The sequence below is a fragment of the Cariama cristata genome, unplaced genomic scaffold, assembly GCF_000690535.1.
Source record: "Cariama cristata isolate BGI_N322 unplaced genomic scaffold, ASM69053v1 scaffold28757, whole genome shotgun sequence".
Lineage (NCBI taxonomy): Eukaryota > Metazoa > Chordata > Aves > Cariamiformes > Cariamidae > Cariama > Cariama cristata.
Genome location: NW_009627902.1, coordinates 48,789 through 67,008, shown reverse-complemented (window position 1 = coordinate 67,008; position 18,220 = coordinate 48,789). Strand labels below are relative to the sequence as shown.

At 39.6% G+C, this 18,220-nt stretch overlaps 1 protein-coding gene across 1 annotated transcript in view; it reads right to left on the bottom strand.

The window, feature by feature from the left end:
• Positions 1-244: 244 nt before the first annotated feature.
• Positions 245-18,220, bottom strand: part of SLC15A5 (solute carrier family 15, member 5) — a 33,151-nt gene continuing 15,175 nt past the window's right edge. Inside the window, exons 6-9 of the mRNA XM_009704587.1 lie at positions 14,499-14,687; positions 10,461-10,592; positions 2,249-2,357; positions 245-389 (exon numbers count right to left, since the gene is read on the bottom strand). Of these exons, the coding sequence (XP_009702889.1) occupies positions 245-389; positions 2,249-2,357; positions 10,461-10,592; positions 14,499-14,687 (575 nt within the window). The remainder of the gene's footprint in view (positions 390-2,248; positions 2,358-10,460; positions 10,593-14,498; positions 14,688-18,220) is intronic.

Sequence of the window (18,220 nt, the reverse complement as noted above, 5' to 3'; positions counted from 1 at the left end):
TCTCTCCATCAACCATGGCAAGCAGTGACCTCTCATTGTCCTTGATGTGCATTACGACAGTGCAGTATCCTACAAGGCCAAACCCTATGATAACTGCTATTTTGTAAACTTATAAATAACATTATTATTCCTAAGATAATTCATAAATACATTGGCAGTTCCACTTAAATACGCTAGATAATTTATCACTAGAAAGCTGGCTGGTAACACAATCAAAATTTAGTCAAATAAGGGCGAAATTTTATCAGGTTTTCTCCATAGGAGACAAAATGGAAGAACTTTCCAGGACACTATCATAATGCCTGATGGCTTTTTCATGCTTCAAAAGTTTTTCTTCAGGAAGACTTCCTCTGAATTCTTTGGTGTATTCCTGATTCAGATTGTTGTATCTGGGAGGGAGGATAGGGAAGGAAAACACAAAAATAACCATCCTTTCTGGGATTAGCTTCATCCATTGTTAGCTAATATTTTGCAAGTGACAGTGCCTTCTGACTCCTGGACTTCTAAGCAGCCAAAACAATATGATAGTGATATGTGGTTCCCTAGAACCTTTCAGAACTTCAGGATGAGAAGTGCCAAACAGGATGCAGGTGTTAATAACAGCACTACTGTGCCATTTTGACAAATTTAAAAAAGAAACATGCTTTTTTCCTCAGAGAAATTTTAGTATATTTTTTTCTAATTCAGAGTTTTAAAGCCTGGTTTCTCCCCACCCCTAAATCATTATTTATCTGAATAGTCCTCACCTTTTCTCTCCTCTGGGAGAACTGTTATTCAGTACAAAATTAAACAATTACATTTGACTTAAAACCCATATTTCATATAGGTTTTCATTGTCTTATTGAAAAATGAGGTAACTTGATTTTGAAGTGAAATACCAGTTTGAAATTTTCTTTCTTTTTTTTTTTTTTTTTGGAAGACTGGAGGTCAACAAATTTCCTCATAAAAAATTATTGGTTGGGTTCCACCCAATTTTATGGCCACTTTTTGACAACCAAAACCTTTTAGTTTTCAGCAGTAAATGTCACAAATAAAAATTTCATTTTACAGAAGAAAAAAAAAAATTATAAAAAGAAGAAAAGGTATATGCAGGAGAAACATTTCTAGTCATGACTCAGGTCACATTTAGAAGAAGAGAATAAACAACTAGCCACCTAGCCACCGGAATAAATGGAGACTTGTGTCTCAGGTTACATTGAAACAATTGACAAGACACCACGGTAATCTTTGGTGCTGCAAAGTTAGTGCTATATGTTGTAGAAAAAGCAGTATTTTTCTCAAGAGTTCTAGAAGTAGTACACTGCCCGTGGAATTTTTCTATTGTTGTCATTATCAAATCACTACTTCATCAAGGTTTCTGAAAGATTTCCATAGAAACGTGGCCCAATGCTTAAGAGAGAATGCCACTCACATGTGACCCTTCCCACTTGCGGTGACAGGTTGCTTCCCTCCCTGTTCTTGACTATGAATATGACTTATAACACTGACAACAGAAAGTTAACTGTGATTTAACGTTCCAGAATATAGGAGGCAGGTCAACTTTCAAACCACCCTGAATGCAAAAGGGGATTGCAGTTGCGAGTTTCTCGCATTTTACAGGCAATATACAGGCAATAAGCCTAGGCTCTATAGGTGGCATAAAATTGCTTCCTGTGTGTGGGCTAATTGAGCAATTCCATCGTCTTCAGCAGAAAGTTGCTTTTATCTCATTGCCCAGTAGAATATCAGAAAATATTTCAAGGTGATTCTGTTGAAACCACTGCATACAGCATTAACCAGTAGTGGTCCGCTGTTTTCTTGCAACCTCTTCACCTTCCATTCTATACTAAAGATACAAGCTTGTTGAGACAACAGCAATGTTTTCCACATATTGGTGCAAAGGCAAGTACACTGGAGGTCAGTTCCATGACTGAGATGTCTTGGTGCTGTGATCTAAACATTTTTATGTCCTTCTGTAAAGAACAGAATGCTCTTCCTTCTTTAAGGTATTTTTATATTACTAAGACTCTTTAAATATTTAAGGCTAATTACATCAGTTTGTTTGTTTGTTTTCCCAACCTTACCACATAATTTTTACTGTGAAATCTCTCTCCTCAAGGCAGATGAAAAATACTAAAGTCTGAACCCTGAACAATAACATATGATCTCTCACTACTAATTCTTTTTTACACACTAGTTTATAGGTTTTGCAACAATTTCTACCCATATCTGCAAATGAAACATCAAGCTTTCACTTTCTCACACATACCTGTGTGCAATGGTCCAGAACCCCAGGGTGTTCACCATCATTAAGGAAGCCAAGAAGAAGAAGAATCTCTCCAATTTACCTTCATGCAGCAAGTGTGGAAACCAGTTGCCTGGCAAAGCAGACATTTTATGCAGAATTAGTTCACCTTCTAGGATGAGATGTGGCTCATATGAAAGACACAAAGATAACTTTGTGTAAGACACAATCACAGCAGGTGCTTTGAACCCCGCCGTAGCTATTTATACAGACTTCATTCTCACAGTATCTATGTTTTTTTTTGAGTCTACAGTGTACTCTGCTCCCGCTTTGCAGACAGGCAATAGAGATCTAGAGAAATTGAAGAACTTTACTAACAAATCTGAAATGTACTGGAAAACCTAACTCTGCACAGCTACTACTGTAATGATTGGGCCATCTTCCCTCTATATTATCCCATGCACATAGCTAAATAAATGTCAAATGTGAAAATTTTAGGAAGAGCTAGAATTAAGGTGGTCTGTAGAAATCCTTCTTCACATCTCTCATGCCTTTAATAGGCTCCTCTTAAGAAAAAAAAAAAGTGCATAAAAAGCATTTGTTCAGTGCTTTGAATGATGCTCCGTTACCAAGATGCTACCTGACATCTTACTTTACCTTTCTTTATAGCTGCCTTTAGCTGTGAGCCTGCAACGTGCCCTTGTCTTGCACATGGCATTTGTTTGCACGAATCAGACCTTTTTCTACCAAGGCTTTTAGCAATAGCGTCTGGGACATTTTGGCAGCTTAAACTCCATTCAGCAGAGGGCAATACCGCCTATACACACCCAAAGTCTTCCCTGTCTGTATTCTTGTGTGCTTTAGTATGCAGCTGTATGGCTTTTGATGTTGCCCATTGCAATCAGTCTGCAAACAAGCTCAGGTGGTAAATAACTATGAAAATCAAGATGCTTAAGAAGAAAGCCAGCCCCAGTCAGCCTGCATTTGAAGACAATCAGTACCTGAAGTACCATAATCAACTACAGCAAAACCATAAAACCGAAGTGAAAAAGAAGTTACAGTAGACACAGAATATCAGCGAGGGCTTTACAGTGCTGTAATGACCTTTTACATTATTTGGGAATACAGGATATTTATTGCATTTGAAGAAGAGATACTGCCTTCATTAGCAAGTAGTGAAGTGCAATAGGAGCAAACAGTGTGAAACAGCTGGTGCTGAGAACGTGATGTCCACACTATATACAGCTCAGGGCAGTTCACATCAGACCAGTTCCCAGTAACAGCTGGAACTCATCAGGCATAGGCATTTTTTTTTTGTTTAGTTCCATCCAAAAGGAATGCAGTTTCCTTGTGCTCCAAGATCACTCTGTGATGCAAATCAGAGATGATCAGTAGATTCAGATCAAAAGTACACTCTTAAACTGAACTAAAACACCAGCATCAATGTGCCCAAAGTCGCCTTTCTTTGCTCCCTCAAAGTTTAGTATCAAATCATACCCATCTAAATAGGTTGGCTATTCACCACTTGAATGACCTAAAAGGGAGAAGGTGAAAAACAGCTGCCTTTGCAATAGCTGTGCTGTACAAATCTGATAGCCTTAATCAATCTTTTGGCTGCTAACATAATCTTTAGCCATCCAATGACATTCTTAGCTTGTCAAAATTTTCTAATTCGAGAGAAAGAGCAGTTCCACAGCCCAGGAGACTCAGCAGCCAAGGGATTACACCCCACCCCGCCACATACATATATTTACATTTTTCTAATTCCTCCACATCTTAGAGTTGTAAACACGTTTCTTCTCAAAGCAGCTACCTTTAGCTCTCCTGGGGTTAACAGAGAACAACTGCCATCAGTGCAGCAGTTTTCCCTAACTCCTCCGCAGTTTGCTCCGCGCCACGTTACCTTTCTGTCTGTCACAGAGCAGCACCACCTCACCTCTGCCTGTGCGGTTCCTTTTGTAGTGTTATCTCAGAGCAAGTTTTAAAACGTATCATTTAACATTGTCAGTTGACTGAGCTCCTAGGTGCTATAACTTCATTTTAGTAGCTTATAAACTTTTACTGTCATAATTCACAATCAGGTAGTTTTTCATTTCACATCCCCCAGTGGCCAATAGAAGTCACGGAGAGAGCGCGTGTATCTGATGAAAGAGAAAGCACGCATGGGGTTTGGTGCTACGGCTTGTCAAAGCAGAGTTCATACTGTCTGCTAGGTTATTTACATCAGCCAGGCTAACTAGTCGAGCAGCAGGAGCTTCCTAATGGAACAGCATTTACAATGGAACCTGAACAGAAAATATGTGCTTAACAATAGCATTGAGTGATAAAAAAAAAAAATAATTAAAAAAGAGGAATTTAGCAGCTTCTAAAGAGAATGGAGTAAAATGGACCTTTGTAACTCTCTTAATGCTAGCAAAGGCATCACATCGAAGTGTTGAAAGTGGCAACGGTTGGTTTTATCAGGGTGAGAGGGCAGCCCAGCAAGCAGGAGATCTGAGCTCTGCCCCACTTTACCACTGGTCTGGGTCAAAGATCATTGCTCTGTCTCCTCTCTGCTTCTTTTAGTAATTGCCAGTGTTTAAACAGTGAGAACAGGATAACGACACAAAGCCTTCAGAAAATCCTGTATTATAAATGAGCAACAGCATAGGCAAGGTCAAAATTAAACTGGGCGTGATAAGACTCCAGCTCCCATAGTGTGCATTGCTCTCTCTCTTGTTTACTGTTCTGTCCAAAGCAAGAGGTAGGAGCAAGGCTTTCTCTTCCTTTCAGCGAGGGGCAACAAGGTTTGTCAGGGGTGCCTTCCTCTACAGAGAAACAAGGCTGGTGGCAGTCCTAGAGATATCCAGGCTGTTATCCTACTGCCAATACACATTTTCAACAGTGGATACAGCAAAGATTAATGTAACCATTTACTATATCCAGCCCAAAATATTTACTACTTTTTTTTTTTCTCCTTTTTTCCTTTTCAAATGGAAGTTGGTTTTCCATGAAAGAAGGGATAAACCTGGACTACATTTACTGCTACTTACACTCACTGCACAGAGAATCCTCTGCTGGCAGGAAGCCTTGGGACAACAGCCGTTGGTGTTAAAACATCAGCCATGTGTTTCAGGCAATGAAACTCACTTTAGATGCTTTCACCTCCTACCCCACTAACACCTTCCACAAGCTGTCTGCAGGCTCCAGTACCCTCCACTGACTGGGTCTGGGGTTCATACTTCCAGGATTTTACTCTCAGCCATGAACATCAGGAACTTATTGGGCCAGTTTATTTGTTTTTGCTGGAGTAAGACACCCTGGGCACTACTGTGTTTGAAGAGTCCAGCACTTTCTCATCCTTGAATCGGCACGCAATATGCTAACAATTCACTTTCCCCCAAAAGACGTTGCCTTTGGGTTCTGTCAATCCTTTACTTTTCTATGGAGATTGCCAACAGAAGCACCAATTACAAGGTTGGTTTGTCACATAGATAATTGCTCACTGGGAATTAACTTTCTACAACACGCTCCTGATTTCCATTTTTATTCCAACAATGAAAATACTTTGTAGCATGAATCACCACAGTGAATTAGAAGTTTCCTTTAGCCTTGTATTTTTTAAAAAGCCTTTTCTTATTGGTTAGAGGTGAATCAGTTATGCATTTCATAGCAAATTTAGAACTAATAGAAGATTAATTCTAGGCAGAGTCAGTTCCTCAAGCCTGCTATACCATATGCCGTTGAAACAAAATGCCTGGTAAACTTCCATTGACATTTTGTACTCCTATCGATTTTGCATCAAATATTCTCAGGTAGCACAAGAATGAGGAATACTATGCAACACCAAGAGAAAACACCTGATCCTACCAACATAGGCAGAAAAGTAGATAAAGCACGGATTAGAACTCAGACAAAAAGACTTTCTTGAGCTGCTTCTGGTGGATGACCGACAGCAACAAACTGCTGGCAATACTAGCCATTAAAGAAGATGTGGAAAGGGCTGTAAGCCAGTCTTTGACATATACTAGTGCAGACAAGGTATCTGTTACTATGATGGCACCCTTGGAGCTCTCAAGGGATTCACAACAAAGCCCAAAGTTGCATAAGAAGGTATTCAGTTTGTTTACTGAATAACACCATCATATTCTAGCATTGGGAAAAGACAGAAGACAAAGCAAAATAGTCACATGCCAGAAGTTAGCCTATTTGGTACGATTCCCACATTTTTACAGCTACCCTGCAACCTAGACTATGATTATAGAAAAATCCAATTCATATCCTAGAAAAGGATTGTATTGCCTTCCATCATTTCATCAAGTTAGTGGGCATATATTTAATGTTTAATCATATCCAAATTAAAGTCTCAGTCTGCCTCTAATCCTTATTAGCTAAGTAGACACCAGTGGACACCACCATCTGGACTGCAAGAAATATCCTTTAGCTTTATCATCTTTGGTATTTAGAATCACACAAGGTTCCAAACTAGGGAAAAAAAAAAATCCACCACAAAAAAACCCTGGTTCTCTGAATACAAGCAGGAAAACTGTGTCGGGGCAGTTTCCTTCCTCTGACCATTTTTTTTTTCCCTTTACATATTTACATTAATATTTTTAGAGAAATGTATTCTGAAATGATTGGCACAGGAGGACAGGTTTTGTCTTGCATCTTCATCCGTTAAAATGTTAGGAGAGGTAAGAGATCCAAAAGAAAGCAGTTTCCCAGCTTGTACCGAAAATATCACTGTCACCCGTCATCTGTTTGCACTCGTCAGATTTTTTAAAAAGTCTTATTTTATCATATTCACACCATCCTCCATAGATGCGTTAAAAATGATTAATGCAACTTTGACTGTGACTGATATCTGATCAACTTTGCCAATAAAAACCCAAACAAAATTCTAAACTAGTGACATGAAATGGAATATAAAAATGTTTAAATTTTGTCAACACCCTCTGTGCTTCAGCACTTCAAAATACACATGGGAGGATCTACTTCACTGTATCCTGAATTGCTTCATGGCAAACATGGTCTCATTGCTTAGAGATGGGAGAACCAGAAACAGTCTTGGCTCAGGTTTCAGTGAGACCAGAATCATGGGACAAGACAAAAGCACCCATAGCCCAAGAGTCATACATTAAGCATTGTTAAATCTTACAAAACCATTGCATAAGCACTATCATCTTCTTTCAGGAAAAGAGAAAGAACTTTGATCTTCCAATACAAATAAATTAGCTCAGCTTTTTAGGTGAAAAAAAGTTCTGGATGGTTTGCTTTACCCTCAGTTCCATAAATTGTCCAGATACCAAATGTTTTACAAGCTCTTTAAACAGAGCTGAAAAAAATATCAACTGTGAATAATAAGAGCTTAATTTGTGTCATTTGACCTTAATGTGACCTAAGAGAGGTCACAATTTTATTCTCTGAAGTGCTATCATCTTTAGAAGGTTCAATAGGTAACCATTAGGTTTTATAAATCAAAAAATTATTATTTTGCTGATCTAAGCTTTTCATCACAAGCACTAAAGAACACTGTTAAGAAGCACAATGGAATAGTTTGGAAGAAATTAAGCTGGAACAAGAAAATTGTGTATATAACATTTCCTGTAAAACTAGAAGAAAAACAAAAACAAGCCTAAATGACTCTGATTTTGTTATAGCCTATCCCCAGCTTCAGAAGTCTGATCCCAAGCCTACTTTGATGTATGAGTCAGCAGGAGAAAAGTCTAGCTGGGATGAGTAGAGGAATACTCTGAATCTTCAGTCTGAAGTGTTATAACGCAAATGAAGATACAGGAATATCTTCATTATTTACAAGCTGTGAATTGCATGAATCGTGGTAACTTGGGACAACTAATCTCATTCAAGTAGGGAACACCAGGAAAGAGATACCCAGTGAGATTCCACTCATTTTTAGAAGTAAAGTGAGAGAGCCCAATAATACGTTGTTTACATACTAATAGCGAAAATAATCTCTAATGCTTCTAACTAGAGCAACAGAGCAAACATTAAACGTTTTTCACTATATTTTCTCTAGAGCTTTTCAAGTTTTGCAGAGGACCTCCCCTGTTTAGGGGCTTATTCAGTCCCATTACAGCACTTAATCTGAACACAGACTGTCACAGAATCCCTTGGAAATTTAAGAGTGACTTCTGCTCAGGATAATGGTGTGGTCAATTCCATCCACAGGAATGACAGGTCTGACAAAGTTAAATAGAGACATAAGTTATACCTTTATTTTCAAAGCTAAGTAGGGAAGTTTACCACCCAACTTCATAAAAGCGAGGAGTATTTTACACAGGAAACTTTTTCAGTTTGCTCAAACACCTTGAGCAAAAAGGGTTAGAACATGGCAACTGCAGGCTGTGGAGAATTTGGAGAGTTCAGTCTTTTTGGTCCCAGCCAGGATAAGAACTGGAAGGCTCTGATAAAACAGTATTTCTGGCAAGAAATGAACATTTTCTGCTTTGATTCAATTAAATGTTTTCATACAGTATGACAGAAAAAGAATAAATCACCTTGATATAAAATTAGTCAAAAATCTACTGAATTGCAAACCAAATGCAAAAATTAGTTTCCTCTATCTCTTTGTTTAAAAATATGCTACAAAGGAATAAATTACATGTATAGTAGCACAGCATAGGCAAAATGCTTTGATGATGACATTATGCTTAATTATTTTATAAATATTTAATTATACCCAAAGTCAAATTGCAGTAAAATATGTCAATTTTACTAAAACAAAATATTTCAATCTTATAAAAATCAGTAATTTCTATACTTTTGGGAGGAGGAGAAGATAAAAGCCAGCAACACAGTCTTTCTTGAAGTATTAGTTTCACTGAACCCATATTACCCAATGAGGAGGAAAAAAAAAAAAAACCAAAACCCAAACCTATTCCACTGGGGGACATTCAAGGAGCTCTGCTCTCCATACCGGATGCCTTGGTACTTAATAGTTCTTTGCCTGATTAATTTGGGTAAGCATTCCTGGTTTTTAGCCATCTCTGATGCTTTTACACCTTGTAATAAAATTTTAATTGAATTGTTAACTTAAAGACAGCATTGCATGTCAAAGAACCATTTGTTTGTTCAGATCTTGCAAGTAGGAATTAAAATTTCTTGTCATACTTAAAAAAAAACAAACACATAACAAAAAAAAAGAACCCCCCCCCCCAAACCCACACACTTCCCCTTGTTTTCAAGTTACATGGTTCTCATGTAGGAAAGAAAAGAACCCAAAACTTAACCATGAGGAGTTACAAAATTCTGCAGCTGTGGTAGTTGCAATGGTGTCGTGCATTAGGGCCAGCAGTTGTGCTCTATAGGAGAGCAGTTCTCCATAACACAGTAACAACGAAGCTTATCAATGGAAAGCATCTTTAGTTCCACTTGCTGAGGCAGTACTTCTATTTCAGATATGTAAACAAAGGGATCTCTGTCCTCCAGTTCAAGAGCTCAAGTGCTTTACTTTTTAAATTTACTTATGAAACAAGTCTTTTCTGTATTGAACAAAGATTCACCAACAAAGGAAAAAAAGAGTTTAAGAACTCTTGGTCTATCTTGAAAGTCAGCAACCCAGAAAAATCTCCATTTCAGGGCTTACAATAAATACTCCCCAACAGGCTGAATCTGAAATAACTCCTTCTGAAACAGTAAGTTCTCTGGGAATTGCAGTATTCATCTGCAAAAGGGTAAAACCACAGTGAGACCACATTGTCACAGAATCTGCTTCTTCCAGTAGCTGGGCAAAGAGAGAGGCGTAAAGAAGGCAAGAAAGAAGCACTGGGCTTAGGGGAACAAATTCCCTAGACAGCTTCGAAACCCTCGATCCATCCCTACAACACTGTGGAACAGAACGAAAGGCACGTTCTCCATTCTTTAGAGCACTAATCTTGCTGTCATGGCCAGAGGCCTCCACGTAAGTGTGACTAACATGAACGTACTTCTTCATGAAGATAAAAAGGTGCTTCCTAAACAATTTATTTTCTTGTCTTCCAGAACAGAAGTATAGACATTGGAGGCGAGAGCTTCCTGCAAGATGCCGTCCTCTAATTACTCCAACTATCAAAACTAAGATGACTCATTAAAATTGGATGAATACAGCTGGAAGGCTATTTCCTATCTTAATTCCATCTTAATTGTGAGAGCAAATCAATAAAAAACTTTGGCATCCCCTTTAATTCTGCTGCCTAATTCTCCAAATCAATAATATTAGAAAACTGCTCAGGAACACCAGTCATGAGTATATTCTTACCTTGGGTGCCTGCGTGGGCTGTCTGAACAAAGAAAGCTCCCATGAAGCAGCCAGCTCCATTAAAGAGAGTTAAAAAATGCATGGAAATCCCTCTAATTCTTTCTGGCACAAGCTGGAATGAAAGTAAGGAACCTTAGAAAGGAAGCAGATACAGTTACAGGTTAAAAAAAGAAGTAAATTATGGTAGAAGATAGACAAGACAGAAGAAAATACAAAGCATCTCTAATAGGGACTTTCCGTATTTTACATAGAGGATGTACTTGCTGCAGAAGGGCAATCAGAAGTGTTAGTATGCATCCCATTAACAAAGGATTATCTAAACTGTTTAAATGAATCTCTGTAATAAACCATCCCACATACAACTATCGATATTCCACAAACATGTAAAGACCTTTCACCCAGACAGTTGCTTTCACCTTTTAAAACCTCAGGCATAGCAAGGTACAAGAAACACCACCACAGTCAGCAAGATGTGATATTTAACTGCAGGACAGCGGACTTCCTATGCCAGAGCCAATGCAGCATGGCCACTAGTAAATACTTCCAAAATCCAGAGCTCTACCTTAACTTGGACAGTTACCTTGCTTTAACTTAAGGCTGGACAATGCTCCTGTTTCCCAGAGAGCAACCCCCAGAGTCACTGGCTGATTTTTAAGACATTGTTCTTCACTTTCTTGCCAGAAGACTAAACCAGAAGCAACAGCTTTGGTGGCGAGGGTGAGCTGTATCAAGCCGTTGCACCATGGATGACTATAAATAAACCCACCAGTTGTAATTTGTTTTTTAATGCCAAGTCTTTATGATAGCTGTTCTTTTTGAGTAACTTTCCCTGATTATCAAAACCTCTTGTTTCTTAATTTCATACCTTGAGCCCTCATCCAGACTTGTTCTTTAAGCTCCAGTGTCTCCCAGCCTGCTTTATTAGTTGAGTTTGAATGACCTCCAGCTTCAGAAACTTGTCAGCAAAGGATCCTATTTGGACACTGAGTTGCCTGAAGCATCTCTGAATACAAATGAAACTTTGCAATCACCATCACCTACCCTTTTTAATTTAAGTGTCCAAATGAGAGCTTTGGAAACACATTAAAGAAAAGAAAAAAAATACCATGGGCAGTGTTTTTGCCTCATTCATAATGGCAACCAAAAGCCTGAGGGCAAGAGAAAGCAGGTGAGCCCAGGACACCATCTGTAGATGCAACAGTACAGTCAGAAACATTGTACAGTCAGTGCCCTAGCTAATTTGAATCACTAAGAGCATAAAAAGAGTTTGGTTATTCCTCCCTTGTAAAAGCAGGGGTGCAAAACATGCATATTGGCCAAATTCAGCCCAGGTAATTGCATCCTACTTACCTAAATTACCCCTGCTGTTTCAACTGCCTACTCCGTTCCTCACTTCTCCCATGGTGCTGCTGTGAACTATTAAACAGCTGTTGCATTTCACCCTGGAGACTATCGCATTTCATCAGTGGGTGAAATGATCCCCAATATATCCTTTAACTAACAGAGCTGTTTGTTACAAGGCTTCCCATTTCTAAGTGCTTTGAGACATGTTGATGGGCAGATGATATTCTTGTGGCACTTCAGCAAACACTGCAAATTGGCTAACCCTTTGGAGAGGTCCTGTTTTAATCAAAAGCAGTTACAGTGCACCAGACGGCTTGGACACTGGCAGTGTAACACTGCTGGTGAAGGGAAGCCAGCCTGCTGGCCCCAGCAGCTAGCTCATGCATGGTGAGGGCAAATGCCTGCTAATATCATCCCACAGGACGGAGTTGTTTTGCTGGTTTAATGTGGTGGAATTTTTTGGGGGGTGGGAGGTGGTGTTTTTGGGGTTTTGTTTATTTCCTTTTAAACCATTGGGCTTTAAAAGAGTAATTTCCCAGTTCAAACCAAGCTAGGGTTACAAATTCAAGCTGTCAGAGGCCTGTGAGATCTTACATTCGAACATGGTGGAGGACAGCAATTATTTTATCATTGGTTTATATTATTTTTTAAAGACTACCTCAGTGCTAGGGAAACATTAAATGCCGATATTATTCTAAGAGATGCTCATGTCACCCGAAGAGGATGATTATGTAAAATTCCTGTCAACAAGATAATGAAATATATTGTATAAACACAATTGTAAGTATCAGGGCTGAAGGGTAGATAAAGAGTTCAATATGCCAAATCCAAGCACTTCAGAAATGAGATATCTCCTCTCTTCCCTCTGATTACAAGTGTGAACATTTCTGTCTCCAACTTGGATCATGTACTTTCAGGTCAAGTAAATTATTATGATAATTGAATTTGACCTTCTGCATAACAAAGGCAGTAAAATGTCGGGAAAGGTGGAACAACTATTTAACTGTCCTTACCATCCATGGAGACCCACTGAATGGTTCCTGCACAGCAATTCATTTCAAATTGAAGTAGGAACCTAGAGCTCAGTTCAGTAGCCTCAATACAGATGCCCAGTGCTGCCTGGAATGCTCTAGTGCACCTTAGCCATCTGCATGGGCCTGTCTGATAAGGTGCAAGGGAAAAATCTACAGGACAACCACGCTCTTCTCCAGCAGGAGCTGGAGGCCACACAGGTACCATAAAGAGCCTGCTTGCCCCACATGCATAGCCTGGATACTCCATGACAAATGGTGCCAGACCTCTATGCATGGGCAAGTGAACGGAGGTCTGCATCCCCATCAACTGCAGCAGTAACCTACTATTTTAGGTACCTATCTTTAGTTTTCTATATGCAAGTCTCAAATTCAGAATTAGTCCCATTTACCTGGATTCTTGAATCGCACTTCTAACTGCAGCTCTTAGCAAGATGCTTAATCTTTATTTAAATGGGGAAGACAACTTTTCTTCCTAAGAAATTCTAATCACAATCCTTTAAAAAGATTATAAAAAAAAAAAGAAAAAGTAAACAAACCCCCATGACAGAGCTTTATTTCTTTTCTAAAGGCTAATGTCATCTTCCAGTCATTGGACTTCTGTAATCTGGCAAGCTGGGATATAAAAAAGCGTTATTCTATCAGCAATATTCTTCCCATGCTTCTGCATGAGAAGACTGTAAGCAAGCCACTCCCCAACCTTTCTTTTGTTAAGCTAAACAGAGAAGGTCACAGTTTTCAGTTACACTTAGCCCGTAACCTAGAAACCACATTACCTGCCTAGAAACCTGCCTCAGTTAAGTACTTGAGAGCTATCGGATGAAGAGGCGTTATGAAAGTGCTAAGTATTTAAAACTAGGGAAAATTACCTTTTTAGTGACAGACCGTGACCCACAGCTCTCAGTAGTTTCAGAGTGTAAGAATGAAGCTGAGACACCAAAGTTATTTCCTGCTCTTAAATAAAAATCTGAACATTTCTGAGGTTGGACTGGAACAACAGACACTCAACCTGTACAATTAAATGCCTGCAGAGATCAGCTAGTCAATTACTTTACCTGTATCTCTTTAAGTGAATGTTGATTAGATTATTTTTCTAATACATTTTTTTAAGCTCTGCAGTACCAAACACTGTTAAGCACTCTGCATGTTCCTCAGAAGAAAGTAAGCCTCAGGAATGTCAATCTAGATGTGGAAAGGTAAATTATAGAAGGGAGAAAAGGTTCAGAGTCACAATCAAGAGCACTGCTACACAATTTACAGGCGTGAGCTAAGCTCTCCCTGTGCTCTGCAAAACAGGAGTGTTTATCTCTGGCTCCATGCCACATGCTAAAGCATGATGGTCTGTAGAGGCATGTCCGCAGGACTCCTGATTGGAGCCCAAAGAAAAATCTTGCATCATCCCCCTGCCGAATGGTGGATTATGCACCCCAGGGACCTGACTGGGCTGCGTTACCTTCCAGTTAATCTGGAACATCATTGCTTACTCAGAGTTACAGCCAGTAAGACAAATTATGCTACTCTGAAGCAGGTAAAGCACAGATCTGCTCATCAAGCCCATGGAAGAGAGCCAGGGATAAAGTATCAGATGACAGTAATTATTTTTAGGAAGCTGGTATCATTTTCTGTGAATTAGGACGCTCTTTCTTTAGCCTTTTTTACTTACAGGAAGGAGTTACCAAGGCTTCAGCCACTCCAAGTAGGATGTACTGAGGAGCTAAGTGGAAGCAAGGCATGGAGGAGACCAGGAGAACCTCCTCAGAAAGCATCTGCTCCACCTGAGGGAAATGCTTTCGGTGTATTTCAGAGAAGCCAGCAACCATCACGGAAAGTGCAGCAGATAACTGACCTACAACTGGGTAAAGAGCACAGAAAGCATTCACCAAGGCTGTAGTTACAGGATCATCATGTACTTAGAATGAAGCAAAATCCTAGGAGATGCAAAAGAAGCAGCTCCCTCCCTTAAACCTCTTCTCTGAACACAAAAACATGAATGAAAAGTACTTGCTACACCACAAGCCTAACTCTAAATATATGGCAAAGGGACACCAGCTCAACACAGAAAGAATTTAGGGATGCAGAATAAATCAGAGAGGAAAAACTTTTCTGAAGAGCAGTCACAAAGAACCTTTTTTGAAGACTGGGGGAGGTAAGAAGGGAGGAAAGAAGGAAAAGGCAGCAGCCCTTCCAGACATCACAAGAAACTGGGTAGGAACAAGACCACCAAGCCGGGGGAAATTCTCCTATTCAAGCAGCAATAAGATTCTAAAATACACTCTTACACTGTATGCTTTACCCATTTGTTTTCCATGGAAAAAGAAGTAGTACAGGCAGTTGAAGTACTAGATTTCCAAGGCTGCATGCCATGGTAGATTTTTAAAGAGATCAGCAGAGCATATCACACCTCAGGAGATCAAGGATTCCTACATTTTCCCCTTTCCCTCCACTATAGAGTTCCCTTGAACTGCTTTTGAAAGTTTGTTGGATAGTGCATTTGCTGGAATGTTTAACATTTTAGGATGAAATGAGTTGCATTACTGGAAGAGATACTCTCCAGCTTTCTAAGTGTTTACACATAAGCTGTTGGACTACAGTTGCCTCCTGCCTTCCTCAGCTGCCCTGAAGATGTATCACCGGATACTTCTGGATCCACAATACATTTCATAGAATCATAAAATGGTTTGGGTTGGAAGGGACCTTAAAGATCACCTAGTTCCAAACCCCCTGCCACAGGCAGGGACACCTCCCACTAGACTAGGTTGCTCAAATCCTCCTCCAACCTGGCCTTGAACACTTCCAGGGATGGGGCATCCACAGCTTCTCTGGAAAACCTCTTCCATTGCCTCATTACCTTCAGAGGGAAGAATTTCTTCCTAATATCTAATCTAAATCTTCCCTCTTCCAGTTTAAAGCCATTGCCCCTTGTCCTGTCATGACATGCCCTTGTAAAAGTCCCTCCCCAGCTTTCTTGTAGACCCCTTTAGCTACTGGCAGGATGCTCCAAGATCTCCCCGGAGCCTTCTCTTCTCCAGGCTGAACAACCCCAACTCTCTCAGCCTGTCCTCACAGCAGAGGTGCTCCAGCCTTCAGATCATCTTCATGGCCTCCTCTGGACTCGCTACAACAGGTCCATGTCCTTCTTGTGTTGGGGGCCCCAGAGCTGAAGGCAGTATTGCAAGGGGGGGTCTCACCAGAGTGGGGCAGAGGGGGAGCATCCCCTCCCTCAACTTGCTGGTCATGCTGCTTTTGGCACAGCCCAGGATACAGTTGGCTTTCTGGGCTGCAAGCACACATTGCAGGGTCATGTTGAGCTTCCAATCAACCAGCACCCCCCAAGTCCTTCTCCTCAGGGCTGCTCTCAATCCACTCTCCACCCAGCTGGTATTTGTGCTTGGGATTGCCCCAACCCAGGTGCAGGACCTTGCAATATTTCAATATATTACTGCACATGCAACAGATGGAGTCTTACCTCCTGCCTCAGTGGTATGGCACGAGTACGAGTACTGCACAAGCACATGGGGCAGGAAAAAAAGCCCTATATGTTTAGCCTCATAATGCAAGATAAAAGCTTCTAATAAAATTAGATGTATTTTAAATACTGCACACTTCACCACACATTGCATAGAGGATACTATTTAAGTGTATTATTTTATATTTTTGATGTTGACAGTATGAAATGGTTATAGCCTCTCAGAAAACACAAAGAAAGCAAAGTTTACAAGTAAGTCTCCTGAACTTGAAACACTTATACTTCTGATGTTTTGAGCTCCCATTGATTTTTACTAAGTTTGTGATTCCTCAGCATTTCTAAGCTATAACATAAGTACAGGTGTGAGAATTTAGTTTCTTTTGACAGCTTTGACTCAAATACTTGGACTGTGTTTTTCCATTTGTCTTACAAACCTCATTCTCACTTCAGAAATTGTTACACTTATTAAATTTTACATTGACAGTCAAAGGCTTTTGTTTCATATTATATTTATAACACACATAAAGTATAAAGTTTGTCTCTTTGGATGTCAGGACAGAAGAGGCAGAAAATTCATATAGCTAAGTGGTCTTAGCCGTGTTATGTTTTTGCATGATTCTGTGTTTCTTCTCCCAGACGCAAACTCTCACACCCTTCCACTGCTTTTCCACAACTTTAAATATGCACCACCCCTCTTACCCTCCGCCACCCCCCTCCCCCCCAACCTGAGGCTTGGAAGCTGTTTTGCTGTTAAGGCCCCTCTAGTGCTTAATAAGAATATCAGTGAATTATTGCTTGAAAATTGATGACGGGAGGGAATGCACCTAATCAAGGCCAGGTATAAAGCCCTCAAGGAGCTTCTTGTAGTCTACAAAAGCAAGAGTTCTCCTAGTGAAAAATTATGTTAGTACTAAAGAAAATTCAAGCAGTTCAATATTACTTCACAGTGCTATATTTTAAGCATTTTCCTTACTAAAAGCCAAAACATTTCAGAAAAAGTAAGCTCTGAATGCCCAACAATTGTACTATTTCTTTTAAGACACTATGTGGCCAAGGAAGAAACTGAGAGCCTTGGAGACCTAGTTTTCCTCCTACATCTTCTCCTTTCAGTCCTCTTTAAAATAAGCAGTTTGGAAAGACCATCTGAGGCGCTGGTTTTATACGAGAACAGGATGTTTTAGGAACACCAGAGGCTGATTCTAGGACATGGTTGTTGATATTATCTGAAGACTAAGGTTGTATTGGACATTTGTGATTCCTGATCTCACACCCTGAGTAAAATGAGTCAAAAAGCATTCCTGGAATTAATACTTGTTCAAACTAGAACAACTTTTAGGGAGACATGGTCATCATCAACTCCCAAATCACCTCAAATAGACATTGGACTGGAGGCTTGCTTTTGTTTACTGTATGGATAGCTATTCTCCATGTCACTCTTGGATGGAGAAAGTCCAAGACTAGTAAGACATTTCAGTATAAACAGCCATTAAGAATATTAGAGCAAGAACTTCTGTGGTTCAGGTACTTCAGCTAGACCCTCTAATTAAGCAAACAGCAAGTGTTATTAAACTTAAGTACTGTAGATGAAAAGGAGGTGAGAACATAAAGAAAGGAATACCACTGTGTCAGGCTTTTAGAGAAAACAGGAAAAAAAAAAAAAAAACCCACAACAAAAACCCACACACAAACAACTATGAAACTGGAAAAACCTCTAAGTTTACCGAATACTCATGTTTTTCATAAAGAGGTCTAGATACTCAATATATTTGGGACACAATCTAAATTCATGTTAAGGTTTTAATGTTTTTTAGGTTGTAACTAATTTACAAATGAACCAACTATAATGAAAGTAACATAGATTACAGTTTTCATGTAGATCCTTATTACAGAGCAATCAAATATTTCAGTTCAACTTGCCT